The sequence below is a fragment of the Pan paniscus genome, chromosome 4 (genome assembly GCF_029289425.2).
Source record: "Pan paniscus chromosome 4, NHGRI_mPanPan1-v2.0_pri, whole genome shotgun sequence".
NCBI lineage: Eukaryota > Metazoa > Chordata > Mammalia > Primates > Hominidae > Pan > Pan paniscus.
Genome location: NC_073253.2, coordinates 31,171,985 through 31,192,909, shown reverse-complemented (window position 1 = coordinate 31,192,909; position 20,925 = coordinate 31,171,985). Strand labels below are relative to the sequence as shown.

At 34.1% G+C, this 20,925-nt stretch overlaps 1 protein-coding gene across 2 annotated transcripts in view; it reads right to left on the bottom strand.

Annotated features, from left to right (window-relative positions):
* The window catches only part of EDIL3 (EGF like repeats and discoidin domains 3), a 442,216-nt gene that overhangs the window by 165,677 nt on the left and 255,614 nt on the right, over nt 1-20,925 (bottom strand). For both annotated transcript variants that reach the window (XM_003822240.6, XM_003822241.6), the window contains one exon: nt 327-508. In XM_003822240.6, the coding sequence (XP_003822288.1) occupies nt 327-508 (182 nt within the window). The remainder of the gene's footprint in view (nt 1-326; nt 509-20,925) is intronic.

Below are 20,925 nucleotides of genomic sequence, written 5' to 3'. Positions count from 1 at the left end.
TATCGTAAGTTGCTGCTAAATGTTATCACAGTGGTAATGAACACACAGTATACAGAAAGTCTCCTGCTTTGATATGCACCTTAAAATAGTGATATTTATACCTGAATATTTTTAACGTTTTTGATCTCTTTAACTAACTTCTTAATGGAATGTGCATGTTTTTTACTTCTCAGAATTGGGAGCTAATTTGAACTCTTCACTAAATTACCCTTTCCTCTGACCATAAGGAAGAGTCACACTGAGTTCTCTTTTGTCTGCTTTTTAAAATGACCAGAATCATTTAAAAATGACTTATAACATTAACCTTGTCCCATCCCATCTGTTACCTGAATCCACGGCCATCTGTCATTTTCCGCAGCTGTCCACGCATTTATAAGCCCCTTCTTATTAAGACGTGCATAGTAGGGATACCATTTTTGGAGTCCAAAAAGAGCTCGGTGAGTAGAGGAAGCTGTGATTTGCTGGTTTGATATAATTCCACCTTCAATTCCCAATGGGCCTGAGCATTCTGGAAACAAAAACAGGAAAAAATATGAATGTATTATAAATAATGCATATACAACATGTGTCTGTTCGATTTGATAGGATTTTTTTAAATGATTTGAATTTGCACCACCATGCTATTTACTCTTCATTCCCTTTACAGATCTGTTATTGATCTCTAAATTAAGGAAATAATTCTTGCTTCTCATGACCCTCTCTTCCTTCTTTGCTTTGAAAGCAGTCACTTAATAGACACTTCCCTTCTGCATTATGATTCTGGTTCTGTACTGATAGCTTCTGGTTGTTGATCACGTCAACAAAAGCATAATGCTCTTAAAAGGCTTATCTCATATTTTATATTCCCGGAGATTAGCATGCCTCACAAATTATAAGCTCTCAACAAATATTTTTCCATCCATTATTTCTTGATTATCATAAAGCTGAGCTTTTTGTCAAAGTTATTTTTGTACTAATTTAGCATTTCTCACTACTATAAACTTTATAACTTAACTTTTTATACCCACCATCAGTTATGCTTCCACAACAAAAGGGAAATGGGTAAATCTGTTAACATTTAAAAATATTATTATAATACCCCATGATATATTATAAATTATAAAATATATGTAGACAAATTATTTTTATAAAGAGAGCAGGTAAACTCTCTGACAACATTATACATGACAATGTGTACAACTCAGTAAATCAAGATATTAAAATACTTATTACCACTTTAGTTTCAAATTCACAATTCTACATATTGGGATTCTGCATGTATATCTTTACATTTGCAACTGAGAAACTTAAGAAAATTTTCCAATGAAATTTTAAAATACTAAGATTAAAGCACATTATGTCAAATGATATGTTCTCAGATACCAAATGTATTTAGTTTTTCAAATTAGAAATGGAGATAAATCCATCCTTAAAAAATTACATATATATTTGTATTATATATAAAATTATATATAAATTCTTAATTGCGTTATAAGATTTCAGCAGAAGGTACATTTCTTCTAAATTCAGTTTTGAAAATTCAGAATAAGTAGAGATATGATATAAGGAAAAGATGTTCTTAATTTCATTAACATTTCATATACTATACTGAATATTTTGCCAATTTAGATTTGTATAATACATACGATAATTGTATTATAAAAATATACTACAATAATTTATCAGAATTTCTGAAAATAAGAAAGAAGTTCATTGCTACTATTAAATATCAGTATATGAAAGTCAACTTGATTGGTGATTATGACCAAGTACATTTTAGATTTTAATTACTATCAAAATCCAACATTTGTCAGTAATTAAATGTTTATGCTTAGATTGAGGTTGAAAATATGAAAAAAAATTAGGAGCCAAATTATAATATTTTTGAAAGTTAGTAAGATATTTCTCACTGTTAACCATATTTTTAATTGTCATAAACATGCTTCTTTTTCTATTCCATGCTCAGATAGTAAGTAGCTCTGATGGCTTTCAAATATTTAAATTTTTTTATAAAGAAGATAAAAATATATGGATAAGTAATCATCTTAATCAGACTGTATTAGTAAAGACAACATTAATACAGTAAAAATTGCATCTTTGCCATTGACAAAAAATTACTTGGTATGATAAATTTATATAATAAGATCTTTTTTTTAACATGTAATTAGGACTGCTTAGCACTTTATGAAAGTATACTATATCACTTTAGAATCATTAAATTAAGAAGCCATTCATTAGTAGAATTGAAGTCTTAAGAGCTGCAGATAATAATCTGATTTTCACATTCCCAAAAACTTAACGTTAAAACTTCAGATATTAATTCTTTGGACCCTTATTTTGCTTTCCATTTTAAACTTCAAGATCTTTACAGACTTCATAAATGTACTAAGAAACTTTCATGATGACACTGTGACTTTAGTAATGGCAGGAGCCTAGCTTTTTAATAATATTGTCATCAAAGGGGTCTCAAGCATCTTGTCCTTGGTTTGTACAATGTTTGGATGGAAAAATGAAACAGGCAGGGAGATCTTTTATTGCAGGCCATTTATTGTAGGCCAGTAAGTAGACTAGCAGAGCTAGAGAGCCAGAATTGATTAATGAGCTGTATGGCAGACTTAAAAATAACTCTGTGCCATTTAGTTGTATACCTCTAAAGACCTTATGCTGAATTAGATATCTTCACAGAATTTGTAACTATTTTAAAGCAGAGAGTAGATCTCAAATCACAATATTCTATAATTCTACTTCATTGTTTAATCTATCAACCTCCCTTTAGTAGCTAACATATCAGGAAACTCATTGGCTTTGAACTGTTATATTATCAGATAAGCCAAATACCAATGAGCGATTTTGAAAATATATATGTGCAACTCACTCTGCCATAAGGTTCCAAATCTTTGCTATGCTCTTTAGTCCTGCATATTAATTCTTTCAAAAAAACATAATTCAAGCTGGGCGCAGTGGCTCATGTCTGTAATCCCAGCACTTTGGGAGACCGAGGCAGGTGGATCACCTGAGGTCAGGAGTTTGAGACCAGACTGACCAACATGGTGAAACCCTGTCTCTACTGAAAATACAAAAATTACCTGGGCATGGCGGCATGTGCCTGTAGTCCCAGCTACTCAGGAGGCTGAGGCAGGAGAATCACTTGAAGCCAGGAAGCGGAGGTTGCAGTGAGCTGAGATCACACCACTGCACTCCGGTCTGGGTAACAGAGTGAGACTTCATCTCAAAAAACAAAACAAAACAAAAAAGCAAAACAAAAAACCCTCCACAATTCAAATAATATATATTGACATTATATATTTATATAGGGCTACATATTATACAAAGTATTTTTGCATGAGCTATTTCACTGCCATGATGTCAAATTTACAAGTATCACCAGTCCTCAATTCTATATTGTTGCTTTAAACAAACAAAAACAGACAAAAATACCCCCCAAAAACCAATTTCCAACAGTTGCATACCACACTCTGTCACTTACATATAGTCAAAAAAGGCCACCAAAGGAAGCATGACTGTGATGGGGATTCTTGAATGAAGTGTGAGTCTGTGAGTTGTCAAGGTTTCTGCATTTTCCTACTTTTTAAAATTGGGGTTATGATGACACTTAACTTATCAGTTGTGAAGAAGACAAGATAATGAAAGCTTTGCTTTTGGAGCTATAAATTGCTGAAAAAATAATGAGCTTGGTTCTGTAAGGTTATTTTCATACTTCTTTTTAGAGGACCTCAACTGAAGTAATCCTGGCTTTTTAGCCCCTTTTGAGTAGGAACTAGGTATTTCTCACTGTTATATCCTTAGATGCTCATGGTGGCTTGTACACAGGAAAAGCCCAATAAATATGCACTGAACGTTGTTATTGGGGGCTTTTTTTCCTCCTAAACAGTAAAGTAATAAGCAAATCCAAGCCTTAGATTTATTTCACTCTGCAAAGTTGTCACAACAGCAGATTTTCTTCACTAATCATGTGGACCACAATCAAATGGATGTCATCACAATAAAAGGTTCAAAATCCAATTTCCTTTTGCCTGTGCTATCCACTTCCCCCATATCCTATTAAATTCAACAGTTATAAAAACCAGTGAAGGAATTACAATTCAGAATGCAAATGAATATACACCTAAGATTAAGTGACCTTAAGCAATTAATAACAGGATGCTTAAAAAGAAAGATAATATGAAAATATACATTGCTTTTACTATCAACAAATGATAGAAGATATATGAAATGATAACTGATGAAGTAATCAATGTCAGATGAGAACTCTGAAGTTTGAAAAGTGTACCCACATGTGTTTTCTCATATAATCTTTGAAATAATACTTCAAGAAAAAAATGTTATCAGGACTATTTCATGAATTAGAAAAATTGTGAGGATGGAAGTTAAGCTTGTAAAAGATGACTGTGTAATTTAATGTGGAGAGTTCAGTAATTCTTCAAAATTTGACTCAGATCTTTTCCTTCTGCTATATTATGTGAAGCATACATACTTATGCATCCTAGGGGAGGCAACAGGAACATTAACGTGGAATGAACATACATGATATCACTAGTAACATTGAGGATGTAACGGAGCTTTCACAAGTTGGGATCCACTGTAACAGTACATGATAATGTATGGCACTGATATGGTATGCCTCTGTGTCCCCACCTAAATCTCATGTTGAATTGTAATCCCTAGTCTTGGGGGAGGGACCTGATGGGAGGTGACTGGATTATGGGGACGGGCTTCCTCTTTGCTATTCTCATAATGGTGAGTTCTCATGAGATCTGGTGGTTTAAAAGTGTGTGGCACGTCTCTCTTCACACTCTCTCCTGCTGCCATGGGAAGGCATGCTTGCTTCCCCTTTGCCCTTCCCCCATGATTGTAAGTTTCCTGAGGCCTCCCAGCCATGCTTCCTATACAGCTTGTGGAATGGTGAGTCAATTAAACTATTTTCTTCATAAATTACCCAGTCTCAGGTAGTTCTTTATAACAATGTGTGAATGAACTAATACAGGCATTCAGTCACAGAATTAAATACCTACAGTTTATAGTGTGTCTGTCTCCTAAGGTGTTAAAATTAACTTGATACCATCATTGGCCTATACTCTGCTTATCTAATATGGATAGGCAAATTCTGTTCTTATTAATTTATTGACCTCTAAGTATATGCTCATCCACCCGTCACTCCATCCGTTCATTTAATTCAGTCTTGAAAATACGTGTTTATTGAAGCCCTTCTACATATTAGGCACTTTTCTAGGTAGTAGTGACATAGGGATAAATAAGGCAGAAAAGGTCTATGCTCTTAAAAGATTCACATTCTAGTGGAGAGACAAATAATAAACAAACACTTAAACAAGAAAATACCATGAAGTGGTATGTGCTATGAAGGAAAAAAAGAAGGGTGAATCAAGTGTGGGTGTCAGGTGATCAGAGATGGCCTTTCTGAGAGGTTACACCAAGTCTCATCTCTGAATGGGAAGAAGGAGCTGGCTATGTTTACAGTACTGGTTTCCTCAAGGGGCTTCAGTGTAATGGGGAGACACAGAGAAATAAGAACATTTTTATATAATATGGCAGATGTTGTGTTGGTGAATGCAGAAGATTCAGTGGGAGAAGAGAAGAGGGAATAATAACCTAGCCTGGGGCTCTGGGAATGATTCCCGGAAAAGAATAGGAGCTTGCATAGTGGAGAGAGGAGACAGGATAGACACAGGCAGGGAACAGGCTGCTATGATGAGGGAATTAGAGGCAGTTCAGTATCACTAGATCAAGATGGGTTGGTGGGGGAATGGTTAAGAGATGAAGTGGAGAAGTAGAAAAATGCTAGATTATTTTGCAGAAGACTGTGATGATAGAATTTGGTTCTGTTAGTGATGGGGAGTTTTTGAAGGACTCTATGGCCACATTTTCATTTAATTTAGATCATTCCCACTGTGCCATAAAGAGTAGATTTAAGACGGGACAAAACTATGTCCAAAGAGTAAGCTACTACAGTTGTCCATGTGAAAAATAATGCAGATCTGAAAGAGGGGCGGAGAAGAGGAAGAGTTCAAAAATATTTAAGAGGTAAAAGTAGGCAGAACTAGTAATGATTAGATGCAAGGTAGAGGAGGGAAATGGAGTGTTTGAATTTCAAAGGGTCCAGAGAGCAAACATAGGTGTTTCCTTTCATTGAGATTGGCCACGTTTCACAAATAACATCACTGGACCAAATTCCTCTCTTAAAATTTATCAAAAATCATTCTTGCTGTTGGATTGAATGTGGGAGGATCTGCTTGTCTTACCTTCCTTCTCTTGCTATACTGATTTTGGTGGGCTACTCTCAACATCTCTCATATCAACCAGGCTGCAGGGACAGGATTGAGATGTAAAAATCTGCTTCTATGCTCAAACCATGTCCAGTACTTCCCTGGTCCACAACTCATCCACATGTTTATGTGTGCCCATCTGTTTTTTCACAAGATAGAGAACCCCTTTGTAGGCAAAGATTATATTCCTCACAGTATCTAGCAGCAAGCTTCAATTTTAGTGAACATTTAATAAATATCAGTAGAGGGAAGTACTTCAAAAAAATAAATATGAAAGGTAAACAAACAATACAAATGGCAGGTAATACGGTACCATTTTATTTGTATACTTCATTTTTAATTAAAAATCATTTACACTTACACTTACATGCTCTCAAAGGTACACAGATATAGAGGCCTTCTTTAGAAATTTTTTTTATGATGAGTAAAGAAGAGCACTTGTTTACTAATTAAAAAAAAATGTAACTGATAGTGGTCTGTCTGGGTCTCTTCTCTTTCAAATCGCTGCCACACAGCATTACCAGGTATTTCTGAAATTCCCCATTGTTACCTCTAGAGAGGGCATAGTGGCAATTCGATCAATGCTGAATACAAAAATAGAATACAGTAGTAGAATATGGTAGTCTGCATTTCCTGGCTGTAAGATCTGTGTTTATGCATCCTTGGTATTGTGCTTGCTTTTGTCAGGTACGACCATAATCCTAAATTAATGAGTCCATTCAACATTGGCTACCAGAGAATTTCAGGCACCTTTTATACAGTCATTTAAAATAATTACACTGCCTGAATTGTCTGAGTAGACTGGAAATGCCTTCTGACCTGACACCCTGCTGTTCAGACTAATACTGAGCAAGTGAGTCACCTGGCAGGTTGAGCAGGAGCAGCTGGGCTAGCTGGGGGCCAAACTTCAAGTGCCTCCCCAGAGCGACTTTTCTGCTTTGGCCAAGTGGGATGTGAATAAAATAGCTTCAAAGTGGAGTCCTTCTCACTCTGCAAACTCATTCTCTGGAGTATGGCAAAGAATGGCTTCTGCATTTTATTGATCTTGCAGCTGACAAGTAAGCAGTGCCTCAAGATGTCTCACATCTTGTTCCTGAGTGTGCTGATTAAGCCTTTCAAATAAGTGAGATGCACAGCTGAATCCGTAACAGGAATGTACTGCTTTCATTTGCTCTATCTCAATATCCAGACATCTTCAGAATGAAAGGATTTCAAATTAAAACCATGTAAGAAACAAATCTCCTTTAAACATCTCCAGTCCTCCCTTTCTCCGAGCATCTCATCTTATACGAGTGAGTCCTCTGCTGTGCTTAATATAGTGTGATAATTGTGCTGAATGCAAGCACTGGTGAATGCATTAGTGATGACCTCCAGTACTGCAGAAATTAATGCTGATTCAAATGTAAGCTTTCCTCTGTGCCACTTGGACCACAGCCTTTCTTTTATTCCTAGCATTTGTTTTATTTTAGAGTTGTCTTGAGACCAGGCTTTAATTGGTGAGGGAGGGATCAAGGCCACTCCTTCTCACGCTGTGGCCTGAGGGTTTAAAGGAACCCTAAAGTTTTTTTTTTTTTTTTTGGATGAGTCTTGTCAGCTAAGCCCCCATGCATTTGATTTGATTTCTCTCAAGGCTATCATTTTTCTGGTGTGTTAGGAAGTTGTATCAGAAGAAAGGTCAGGGGATGGAGTGAAGATGAGAAGTTTAAGAAAGGGTGATTCGGGAACAGGGCCTGAATATTCCAGTTCAGGTGTAGGAGATGGGGAAATGGCCAAAAAGTTTCCCGGATACAGAGTGAGAATGTGAAGGTAAACATGCACAGCACAGCCTTAGCTTCACTTACTCATTCCCAAATTCCTGCAGAGCACCCCCTGGGTGTCAGCCTCTGGTTATGGCACTGAGAATAATCACCTTCAAAGGAATTAGAATGAAAATTCCACTTGGTGATGTTCATCTCTCTCCACACTGAGATTGCTTCTTTGTATTGGGGTATAAACATTACATACAGTCACAGTAACCTTCCTTAGGAAAACTAGTAATTGAGAAATCCTTAATACTGTTTTCAAAAATTAGTTAAACTTACTTGGATTCCATATAAAATGCATGTGTACCTTAAAGAAAAGGCTGTTTCTTCCTATCAGATGGGCAGCATAGCTTAGATAAATGCTAATTTTCCTCACAATTGTGAATACTGTGATTCTGTGGTATTTCGCTGGGAAAACATTCTCTCAATTTTATTAGGACCTATATTCTATTATTTTCCATATTGAAAGCTCAGAAGGTGTCCAGGTTAAATGAAGACGAACAGCAATTTGTGCATTTTTTTTTCCTCTGAGACAGTATGCTTCTTATAGGTAGAGACGATGCCTTTTGCATTATTTAGGTTTTCAAAGCACTTAGCACAGTGCTTACAAATGGGCAGCTCTCAATATTACGGGATAAAGTAAACTAAAACAAATCATTGCTTTTTGGAATTACTTTTCTTTCTTTTTTGAAGGTGGATTAGTCCTCTGAATGTAGATATTATCACTCTAAGGATTCAACATACTGGGTGGGTGTTAAAATCAGAAATGCTTTCTTCGTATACTGGCAGGCTTAAAAATATATAAGAATCAGCTCTTGGAGGTAGGGGAAATACTATATTTGGAATGAAAACCACATTTATAAAGTCACAAATGCAATTATCAGCCATCTAGCTATTTCCTTTAAAATGTGGCTATGTTTTCTTCACACTGTGTGTTATCTCAAGCCAATTATGATATATTATCAGTTTAAATTGTTTTCAATTCAGAAAAAAATGAAGCCCATGAATAAGCTAAACTATAATAAAAATTGTCTATTAATATTTCTCAAACTGATTTGTGAGCATATTGATGCAGAATAATGGTTATTATTTAAATAGTAGAGCCTATGAACTCCAGTATTCAAAGGCCAAAATTCTTATTGAGATAATTCACAAAAGTTGACAAAATCTAAGACGATTATCCTCTTATCACAGTAAACAGTTCTGCTGTAGGACAACAGAAGAGTTCATTGTAGTTTGCTTAAGATGTATTCTTTTAAAATGGAAGAGTATTTGGATTTTTCAAGTGGTAAAAACAATATGGATTGATGAAACATTTGTCTGTAAAGTCAAAAGCCTGAAATTCAAAAACCTGTAGCTGTACACCTGTTCTTGCTTTCTGACAAAACGTATATCTACATAGGAAAGAGCTAAGAAGGGTATAATGCCAAGGTTAAAATGCTAAAAGAGGGACTGAGTTGCTTGAAGAAACATGAGTCAAATACAAAATGTAAACATCCATACAGTGCTGTGTAGAAGACAGATTCCTATGCTTTTAAGTTATTTATATGTTTTAAGATTTTTTGGCAAATGCACATCAGGCTACGTGCCCTAAGGCATTGCCTTTGATGTTTGGTTATAAAGCAATATTACTGCCATGTCAGGCACTGATTTTTATTTGAGAGATAAATCATAGTTCCAAACCCAATTACCAGCTATATCTAGTTATTTTGTTTTCTGTACAATGCAGTTATCTTTTCTTCACACTGGATGTTAATTTAGGTCTAGTATGAAATTTTAGTGTTCCAGAGGTCAAAAAAAAAAAAAAAAAAACCCAAGAGATGAAACAGGAGGCCATTGCAGGTGCCAAGGAAAGACATACTGAGCTCTGTCTAATACTAGCACACTTCGAAAAGTTGTGGAAGAAATGACAGAGAGCAAAATGGAGCCTAGAAAAGTATAGTAGATGATTTGTTCATTTGAATTCTAGAGACATCTATATTATGCATTTACTTTTAAAAATGTAAGAAAATATTTTTCATTTAGAAGATAATAGGTAATGCCTGCATAATCAGAAAAGTATTAGGTTGGGTCAGGGACCTAAACATTCTTGCAATTAATTTCAAAGCCTGCTCTCTAAGTCACAACCTCAGCTGTGCTGTGTTTCGTCTTTCCAAATTAAAAAAAAATTGCCAACATTTCCAGTATAAAGTTGAAATAGAGGATGAATTCTTGATAATATGTATTTACTAATTGAACCTTCCTACAAATAAAATTGCCACAAATGTTTTAAATATTGTATTTACAGTGGCTTTGGTAATCCTGAAAGGAATAATTCAACATAGAACTTTAAACATAACAAATGTAAAGCTACTAAAACAAAGGATGCTTTACCAATTTTATAAAAGAATATCTAGAAGTATTTAATAGAGTAACAATTTTATTATAAACCTGTTGAAGCTAAGCCAGCTTTTCATACATTATCTCTTATTCAGTAGAGATTCATACTGGATGTGTTTTATCAGTAATGAATATGGATCAGCCTATTGAAATATGAAAGTTGACTTCTGTTTCTTTTCAAATTTATTGTACGTAATAATAAAGCATACTCTGACATTATGTAGTATCCAAGTTAAGTACTTATTTTTGTTGAACAATATTTGTAGTAAAAACAATATACAGAATTTGCTAGTACTACCCAATAATACATACATACATACTAAATCTAGATTTAAATCTTTAGCTGCTGAAATGGGTATGGAATATTAGTTGTGTTCAAAAAATATCCATAATGGGATAAATTACTATTTTCTAAAATGTTGCAGCAGAATACATTATTGCTATAGAGTTTGGCCTAGTGATTAAGTAAATAAACAAATATACTTCTTATAAACATATTAAAAATATATGACAAATGCAAAGTTTTAAATAATCCTATGCTTGTCCATTATGAAGTAGTAAATTTTGAAAAAAAAAGCCCATAATAGAATTACCTGCTTACCTTAAGCTTTTAAAGAAAAGAGGACTTAATACTTTTTTTTTTCATTTTGGCTTTATAAAAAAGACTAATTTCTTCAGAAGCTTTCATCCTGCAAATGTTGGCTAGCTCACCACTCTAGTAGGTTAATTTATGGGATGAACCAGGAACTAGGTAGGGACTATAAAGTCACAAACATAAAATGATGCATATTCATTACCACAAAATAAAAATAACAGAATTAATTTCATTTCTAAAAAATTTTGTACAAATGAGAATAGTGACTGAATTTTCTTAGAAATCATTATTTTTAGTCCAATGCTTCAAAAAACAGTAAATGGATATTTTTTAACTTAATAGTCTTATGGATACAGCAGGATATAGTCATTCTTTTAATATACAGGGAAGATAAGTTGCATAAAAATACACAAAGCAAACCAGAAATATAAATTTTACCTTACATTAGTAAGAAAGTATCTCATTAGTTGAACATTTTTATTTAATTACTAAAATCCTCTTAAACTACAACAACGAAAAAAAACAAAAAAAGGAAAGATTGTGTGAGTGAGCTAAAAATTGCTCAGGCAGGGGGTTATGGTAATATATCCTTAGTGCCTTCATATTTTGAAAAGTTATCAGCTGAGCTAACTAAAGCTACATAGATAAAAGATAAAAAGAAAACAGAATCACTCAGTTTATATTTATAGATTAATTAGATTAATTTATAGGTGCACAACTTCATCAGATCATACAATTTACAAATGCAGGTAATTTAATTGGGAAATAACTACGGTAACAAGTATAGTGTAGTGGTAACTTATAATATACATAAAGCACCTCATTGAGTCTTCACAAACTTTCTATTATATCATTTTATCAAAACTGTTCCTCATTGGAATTTTGGTTAAGGATATGAAGGCAAATACAGGTGCAAAAATCTCTACTCTGAATAGAACCCTAAAGAAAAAGTGTGTCTTACTTCATGGAAGCATTTCAGTTGTGACGCCAGAAAGTTTAGAGTTGGAATTTCTATCCCACCACTTAACAGCTGTGTGGCCTTGGAGAAATTGTTTAATCTTTCAGCAGCTCCAGATTAATCCAGTGGTGTACAAATTTTGATGCACATTAGGATTACACAGGAAGCTTTAAAAATTCCAATGCCAGGCCACATCTCATACAGTACCAATTCAATTAGAATGCCTTGGGGTACGAGCCAGACATATATATTTTTAAAGTTCTCAGTGATACCAATATACACCAAAATATGGGAACTGTGCTGGTTAATAATGTGTATTCCAGGGAGAATAACACCCATTTTACAGGTTTGTTTCATAAGTTTGAAAGAATACATGGTTAGCACATAGTAAATTATATGGCAACCAATATACCTTTAGTAAATGGTAGCTTTTACATTGTTGTTGTTTTACCACAATAAAACAAAAATAAGAGATAAAAAGTCGTAGTTGGAGGAGACTGAACTCTTTTACTACCTGGAGACACATGGTTTAAACATATGCTACCAGTTCAGCCATGTTTTACATGCATTTGGTTTTTTTTTTTTTTTTCTCACAGAAATGAAAATGGAGTAGAACATCTACTCCCATTTCCCATGCAAAATGTTATTCAATAATAAAAAACGTGAATACATACATAAGCACAATTATTAATCATGAGCTGTTACCAAAAATGATTCAAACTATCATGCCACTTGGCATCTCCTTAATACCATATTTATCATCAGATATTTCTGTCACCAAAGCATTCAAATCGTCGGATAAAAATCTCTGCCTGGGGGAAATATAAACTATGGCTTCTTGTAATGAATGAAAATGAAATGATTCCCCACAGTTTATTGCCAGACTCACTGGAAATAAAAATTACTAATTAAATAATCTTAGTTTAAAATAGGTCTGGGTCTGTCAAGCACTTTTCTTCATTGTGGTACAAAATGAGGATGTCCTATGGAAGAGTTTCATATTAGCACTTTGATAAATCAGATTACAACTCTGAAAAGCACTTTTATAATCGAGTTTTTCCCCCACTTTAATATCCGAGTAATCTTATCTTTAGGATAAATGGAGATAAAGTTTTACCTGCTGGCAGTTTTGTTGGAGCAATCAACGAAATCTCATTTCTTGAATTCCACAAATGAGAGTAAAGTAACAAACCATTTCCCCCCAAATTGAATAATACCTGATTTCTGTATCTTCAGCATATCCTTTTTTTGTTTCATCATGACTTCTATTTGCAATAAATTTGAGAAGAATGTTAATATTCATTGTTTCTGATTTCTAAGGACATAAAGGGGATGTCTTGGGAAAAAAATTCACAAAATGCCCCTTGGTACCCAGCCAACTCTTTTCATAATCTGTTTTTGAGATTTATTAAAAAAACTATGCATAACTATTGATTTCTTATGAAGTGTCACATAAAGAAAGTAAAATGAAGAGACAGTTTCAGAAAAAAAGTATGGCAAATTCAGGAATTGCACACCTTTGCACAAGAGTTGTCAAAAGCACATGATAAAAAATTTCAGGTGGTACAATAAAATATTCTGGCTTTCTTGTTCTATATATAGGAGTGTGGCTTTTATTTTGATACAGAAGTCAAGTGGGTGGCAATATCCACTTAAAATCTCTAAAGAGTTGAGTGATTATTCTTAATATATTTGCATCTTCCTTCTCCAGTCATCAACCTCGGCATTGCCTAGCACTTGGCTGACTAGTGGTTGAAGATGAGATGGATGGAAGGAAGCTTGATAAAACACTACTTTAAATATTTTATCATTTTAATAAAGATTGTTAATATAACACCTGGAGTTTAGGACTCTGTTTCCTTACTCCTTCAGATGACACAGATGCCGTGGCATGAAAATCATCTAAAAAGAGCAATTTTTTCCCGTTGTCATTATTAATTACTTGTCCATGACTAAAAATTCCATTTTACAAATAAAATTAGAAATTCCTAACCTTCCTATTAGTTTTGTTCTTGAGTATATCCAAATATCATCCTGACTGGAAGACAGCATTTTGAAAGTGTATCAGTAGCATTAGAAAACAAAGATAGTTTAATCACATGAAACCAAAGGAAAATGTCTTTATACAGGTCTCTTTTTCATGAAGACATGGGCTGAGTATGATCTTTTTAAGGTTTGACTGCACACTCTGAAGCCTGTTGGGGTTAGAAATACTAAGCACTAAGTAAAAAAAATATGAAAAGGAATAATGATAATACTAAACACCTGTGTTCCTAAAAGGTCTGTAATTTCAGCAGAAAGATTGCCACTGAGTCCTCATTCATACACGCCAATGGGTAACAGTGACGGTAGGGAGGGGACTACTATAAAATGAAAAGTAAATCAGGCTGTTTTAATGATTTAGAATTATATTGTGCTATTGTCTACAGTATACATTATCTGTACAATTCGTTTATTAAGGAGGTGGATATTCTCTAGTGATTATACTCTGGTGTACATACGTTGAGCATTCCTTACGAATCTGGGTCTAACCCCTCCAACTTTGTTTCATTACTATCTGCTTAGTTGCTGAAAGTGAGAAATCAAAATACTGATAACTAATTCAGAAGCTTCTATCTGGAAAAGATTTTAAAAAAACAAAAATTAATATTTTAAGTGAAGTTGTGAATAAATGGTATTAGTTATATCAGCTATTAAATTATGTGCTAATTTCACTGCTTAACTCATTCTCCTATTTGTCCTCTCTTTTCTCATCTAGCCAATTCTGTTGTAGCCCAGAATCTCACTGCCAGTACTACCGCCTCCTTCTTCTTAATGGCGTCCCCTTTATTGATCCTACACACTGCATTCAGAATAAACTTCCCCATTATCTGACCAGTTCACTATCTTAGATCGATCGATCTATCTATCTATCTATCTATCTATCTATCTATCTATCTATCTACATTTCTTTTTCAATAGGTCCCCATTGGTCAGAAAAAAAAAAAGGTCATCCTCTTGGCTGCTTGAAATTTACCTTCTAGCAATATCAAACTGCAAACCTTAGACTGAATTTTACTTAGATGACAGTGTAGGAAGTATTTTTGCAGCTCATGCCTCTGTCCTTTTCTTCGCTGTCCCAGCATGCCCCCAAACTGAGTTAATTGTGCCAATTCTGGGGTACAAAAAGACTCTAAGCATATGTGTATCATAGCATTGGGCATTTAAATATACTTTTAATGGGCATTTATGTATTTAAGAATGTGTCTTCCACATTAGATTGTAAATTCTTCCAAACAACAGTTATATCTGGGTCCTGACCGATAAACGGGCCTATTCCTCGCATCTTATAAAGAGCCTGGAAGTAACAGCTGCTCAAAAACATCATTGATCAATTTAATTGAGGCAAACATAACAGACAGTATCTCCCTCTAGGATGGTTCTCTACCTTGCAATGCAAACTCTTGCAGCATTTTACCCATTCTCACCTCAAGTGCACTTCACTCTTGTATATCTCCTCATCCAATATCTTTCTTTTCTGCAATTAAGATAAGTAATATCTAAATGTGTTGATTCCCTTGTTTAGGTGGACTGTCCATACCTCTTTCCTGCTCCCCTTCCAAAGGTATGGATTTATCTTTTCTCTCACAGATCTTCCTAAAAAATACAAATGGAGCCTGCACATACATACTGCAGAGAAAAATATGTCAGGCATTTTGGCCTTAAAACAACCCCATGGAGAGTATCTTTTTATTATTAATATTATACTTTAAGTTCTAGGGTACATGTGCACAACGTGCAGGTTTGTTACATATGTATACATGTGCTATGTTGGTGTGCTGCACCCATTAACTCGTCGTTTACATTAGGTATATCATCTCCTAATGCTATCCCTCATGGAGAGTATCTTTATTTCCAATTGTAATTGAGGCAATTGAGACTCAGAGAGGTTAAGTAACTCCCCTAAAGTCTTAGAGCCAGGATTTGAACCCAGGTACATCTATTACCAATGGGTCATGATAAACATTGTAATGACACGCTGGGGGTGTTCTGTTTGCTGCATATGCCTTAAGGAGTGTGGAGGAACTATAAAAAATGATGAGCAGGGCACTTAGATGTCTTGTTTATAAAGATGTAGGACAGTGATCTAACTCACTTTGTGTTCTCCGTCACCGTTGTTCTGCCGTGGTTGGACTAAAGATTCAACATGGACTGTTATTCATTCAACATTTAACTAATATTTATTGAGCCTCTTTGTGCAAAGCAGAGGTATAACATTTAATACTTTAGTTTTCTAAGATTGAAAGTGATTTTACAGCTGAAGCAGGTTATTAGAAACTAAATTCAGAATAATTTTATAATGAGACATCTGTAAACAAGGAACATGGTGAACTGCCTACCTCAAGAACTTCTACAGCCTTATTTTTCCTCTCTCTCACTGTGTATTTTCTCTCTACAATTTAATAACTATTTTCACATTTCCTCTTTTAAGAAAGCCTATTACAGCATAGTGCATTTTTCTCTGTTTAAGAAAATGCCTCAGGATAAATTGTGGAGGCAATTATTTTCAATGCTAACATCTTCAAACATGAAACCAGCATCTGGGCAATTATGACATTAGTCTGATTTAGCATTAAAAGGTAAAAGTTTATGTATAAATTTCAAAATTTTAATCATTACTTTATCAAGAACTTTGTGTCCCAACCACAGATCATTTTTGTTGCTGTGGTTAAATTTGTTTCTAATAGTCTTGTGTTTCATGTATGTACACAACAATCCTTAGAATGAATAAGCAAATACCAATTAAACATTCATATATGCATAAACTTGGATTTTGCCTGTATATTTCTCTTTTCTATCATATTCACGTTAATGTAGAGCCAAGGCTCATTATCTGTGCCAGCAGATTAGAAAGTAAATTGAGTAAAATAAATCAATTGATTATGTTTACTTCACACACCTTGCAATCATTTGAAAAGTTAGTTTTAACTCCCATTTCTCAAAAGCATGACTAATTAATAACATGAATTATTAACTGAAACATGATTTTTATAGGTTTTTACTTCTCTCTAGTACTTTATTGTTAAGGTAGAATACTAAAAAAACATCATTTCAATGAGTAATAAAAGCAGCCTTGTAGACAATTTACTTGTCTATCCAGCTCCTAAAATTTCAAAAACTATATGTACTGTCATATTCTTGGAAGCAGTGGAGGTGTGACTAGAGTGAAAAACAGTAGTTCCTTTTTACTTACATGTTGTTAAAAAGTATAAGACCAATACTATGCAGTTTTCTACTATTTTTTCTTTTATAAAATTCCGTTTAAACTTGGATTAAATGTATCCAGTTGCCTGTTCATTATGTTTAAACAAGTGTTTATCTGCTTCCCAATTTTACACCAATCAAAATAGATGAAGGTAACTTTCTCCCTAGAGAATTCTTACCAAACTCAGAGAAATCTTAGCCACTCAACTGCCTGAACTTATCAAATGCCCAACTTATCCAGGTATGCATAAAATACTTATGCAGGTATTTTAGGTGTTACCAAAGAGAAAATTAAGTACACTGAAGAAACAATGTCTATTTTACCGACAAATTTTAGATCAGAAAAGGGATTTGGCCAACCAGACACAAGGGAAGACACGTTGTAGAAAGAACCAAGTAACAATATGTAAATATTATATGCATAGCCTCTGATGGTATGTTACATGTGTCGATTTAAATGAACTCCATTTTAGAATGAAATAAAATTAAATAATTAATTTTGTGGTTCCCAAGTATTCCTGTTCAGATATGGAATACTTTTGTAATCAGAAAACATATGTTTAAGAAAATTTTAATGGACCTTTTGTTCAAAACAGGTGAAATGTCAACAGTTTTCCAAGTGAAAACTCTATTGGAGATGTTATTGCCACCTGCTAAGTGGCACAGAGATGCCCACTAGAAATTAATTGATAGATAATTGTGCATTAGAAAAATTACTTTATTCTTATCATATTGGCTTATCAACTTCATTGGACAGAATTTTATGTGTTACTTTGTAGTATTGTTAGGTTAATAATACTGCTACCCAAGGAACAAAAAAAAAATAGTTTTACTTTTTATGATTAGACCAAATACCAGAAGGACATGGTTAATAGCTTTGTGGGAACTTTTGTAGTGTTTTGCATAATGAATGAACTCACCAAAGCTCCTACGATAAAATCCTCCTGACTACTCAAAAGGTTAAATGTGTATAAATAGATGACATTTTCCTATACTATGAAGAACAGTTGAATAATACTAAATGAATTGTTTTCCTTCTCAGGTACACTTATAAACTGACTGCTTTCTTGGTGTTAACTTTTTCATGCACAACCCTTTGAACTACTTATTATTAATTAATATGAGGAATATTATTAAATTTAAATTGATCATTCATGAAGACAAGGATGCAGAGTAAAAACAGAGAGAAGCAAAAGTTCTAAAAGACTATGGGGTCTACAAATAGGAATAATGAGAATGAGACAGCGAGGCAGAAACCCGAGTAGTATGTAAACCTTCATCGTAATGTGGTTAACATACAAACTTGAAAATAGTCCTCATTTTACAGAGGTAAACTGAATGGGTCTGTTTTCTTGGAATCAAAAATACCAGACAAATGTATGTCAGAGCAATATTTCCAGTGACTTAATATCAGGGATCATGTGTCAGTTATTTTGATGTTTGTCTCATCACTTGCATGATGTTATTGCCACAGCCATTTTGCAAAATGTCTAAGTTTTTAGATGATAAGTCATTTCTATTGTTTTAAAATTCCAGTTTGACACCCAGAAGTCTGCAAAAGCTTAACTTCCTTAAAGAAAGAAGGTCACGTCAATGATAGCGTCATATATGTCTGGGAAGCATAACTTCCTTAAATAACTCTAGGTGTGAGTGAACTCTGATACAAGAAAGGAACTAAATCAAAAAACAGAATTACATGTGTGTTTAGTGGCAGTACCTTGATGATTTGAAACTGATGTGCACATTAACTAGAAATTTCACTAAGTTAACAGGCGGACATTCTCCCTCCCCCTGCCCCAAGTATGGAGTGATCCCCATTACTTTATACATAATTCTATGATTCTGAACAACTGGTATGTTTTGGTGAACTCTTATACCAGGTGCATTATTCTAAAGTGATGGTGTATAAGGCACTGGAAAACCAAATAACTAAATTGATTATGAAATTTTACATGGATAATAATCAGTTTTAAGGAGACTGAAAAGGTTCGGTTGAATATGCTCAACTTCAGATAGCAGCCCCTGAGCAGCAGGTGATGGGGAAGGGGATGTGGGGGTGAACAGGTGATGGTTGCTCTTTAGTTTACCTCTTTTCCTTAGTCTTTTAAATGTGGGTTCAAGTCCACAGGGTAGGTAATTTAGAATACATCATCTCTCTACAGGTTACAAAGTGTCTAAATCTGCACAGTTGAGGAGAAGCAGGAATGAATTCAATAAAAGCTCAACCCTGCTAGTAAGACCTCTGTAAATACAATGACAAAAATATTGCTTAGAATTTCATCGTCTGCTATTTTACTTACATGTTTTTATACATGGAGCTAGAGAACAAAATTCAGCAGAAAGGCCAGGACTGGACATTCAATGAAAATGGCTCATTGACAGCTTTTATCTCCAAAAGCTTCATCTACATTATTTTGGGAGAAAATATCTTTTGAAACAGATAAACCATTAACTCAGGTTTCTAAACCTTTTTTATAATATGGACCTTTTTGTCAGTCTGGTGAAGCCTAAAGACCCTTCTCAGAATAATGCCTTCAAACATATAAAATGAAATACAAAGAAATTGAAGGCAATCATCAAAATATTTAAAAATATGTGACTTATCAATGTATATGCTGATCTATTAATACATTAAATAAGTAGTAGCAGATCTACTATAGTTTCATATTAGTGAAAAATGTCAATGTTATTTTACATTTGTGACATGTATTATGTGAAATGAAAATATCTGTGATTTCTATTAGTGACAAAATCATAGGTACTGCTAACACTATGATTGGTTGTTGCCTATATTTGTAGTTGATGAAAATTTTAAATTTCAGTCATCCAATAATACAAATAAACAGATGATTTTTATTTTCTCATCAAAGGACACTTCTGTCCACCTATCCTTTGCGGTCCTTACCTAGGGTTAAAAACCTTGCATTAAGCACTTACAGAGTGGGACTGAGAATGCCCTTATACTAATCCTTGTAGGAAAGTGCTAATGTTCTGTTAAACAGAAAACTATTAACAGTGGCAGAATCCAGAAATAATTCTATTGGAAAAGGAAATAGCATTATTAAGTTACTGCCAAGTAAGTATGAGGCAACACTTATATACCAAATTGTCATTTCGGGGATGTTTAAAAATTTTTGTGTCTGCCCAAGTGTACCAGAGAAAATATAAAGCAAATTTTCTTTTGAACAAACCACCACAAATATCTCTGGATTTTTCACAGCTAAGAGCTGCGGTTTCAATTTTTCGGGGTTTCGTAGTTAGATAATAGTGCTGAGTATTTATAGGCTTCCTTATATAACTATAGTTCTATCCATTTTTCTTGTCAGAATAGTTTATTTTCTGTCCCTGCTCCTGTTTTCCTTGAATTTTAGTATTGGATTTACTGACTTTGCTCTGGCTCTCCTTCTTTTTATAGAACCATATTCCTCAAGTTCAATTTATTTTTAAGTTGGATACTTTATGTTTCCATTCCCTTTGGAGCTCTAAAAAGAACGTGTATTATTGACCAAATAAAGCTATTAAGGTAACTATTATGAAATTTCTTTTTAGGACTTTAGTCACCTTAATGGTTCTTTGGGGTTTAAGATATGCTCAAAGTAGAGTGCACCATAACCTGGGAGGAGCAGCCTGTGGCAATTATTTTCTACTCAGCATCTGCTCATTCTG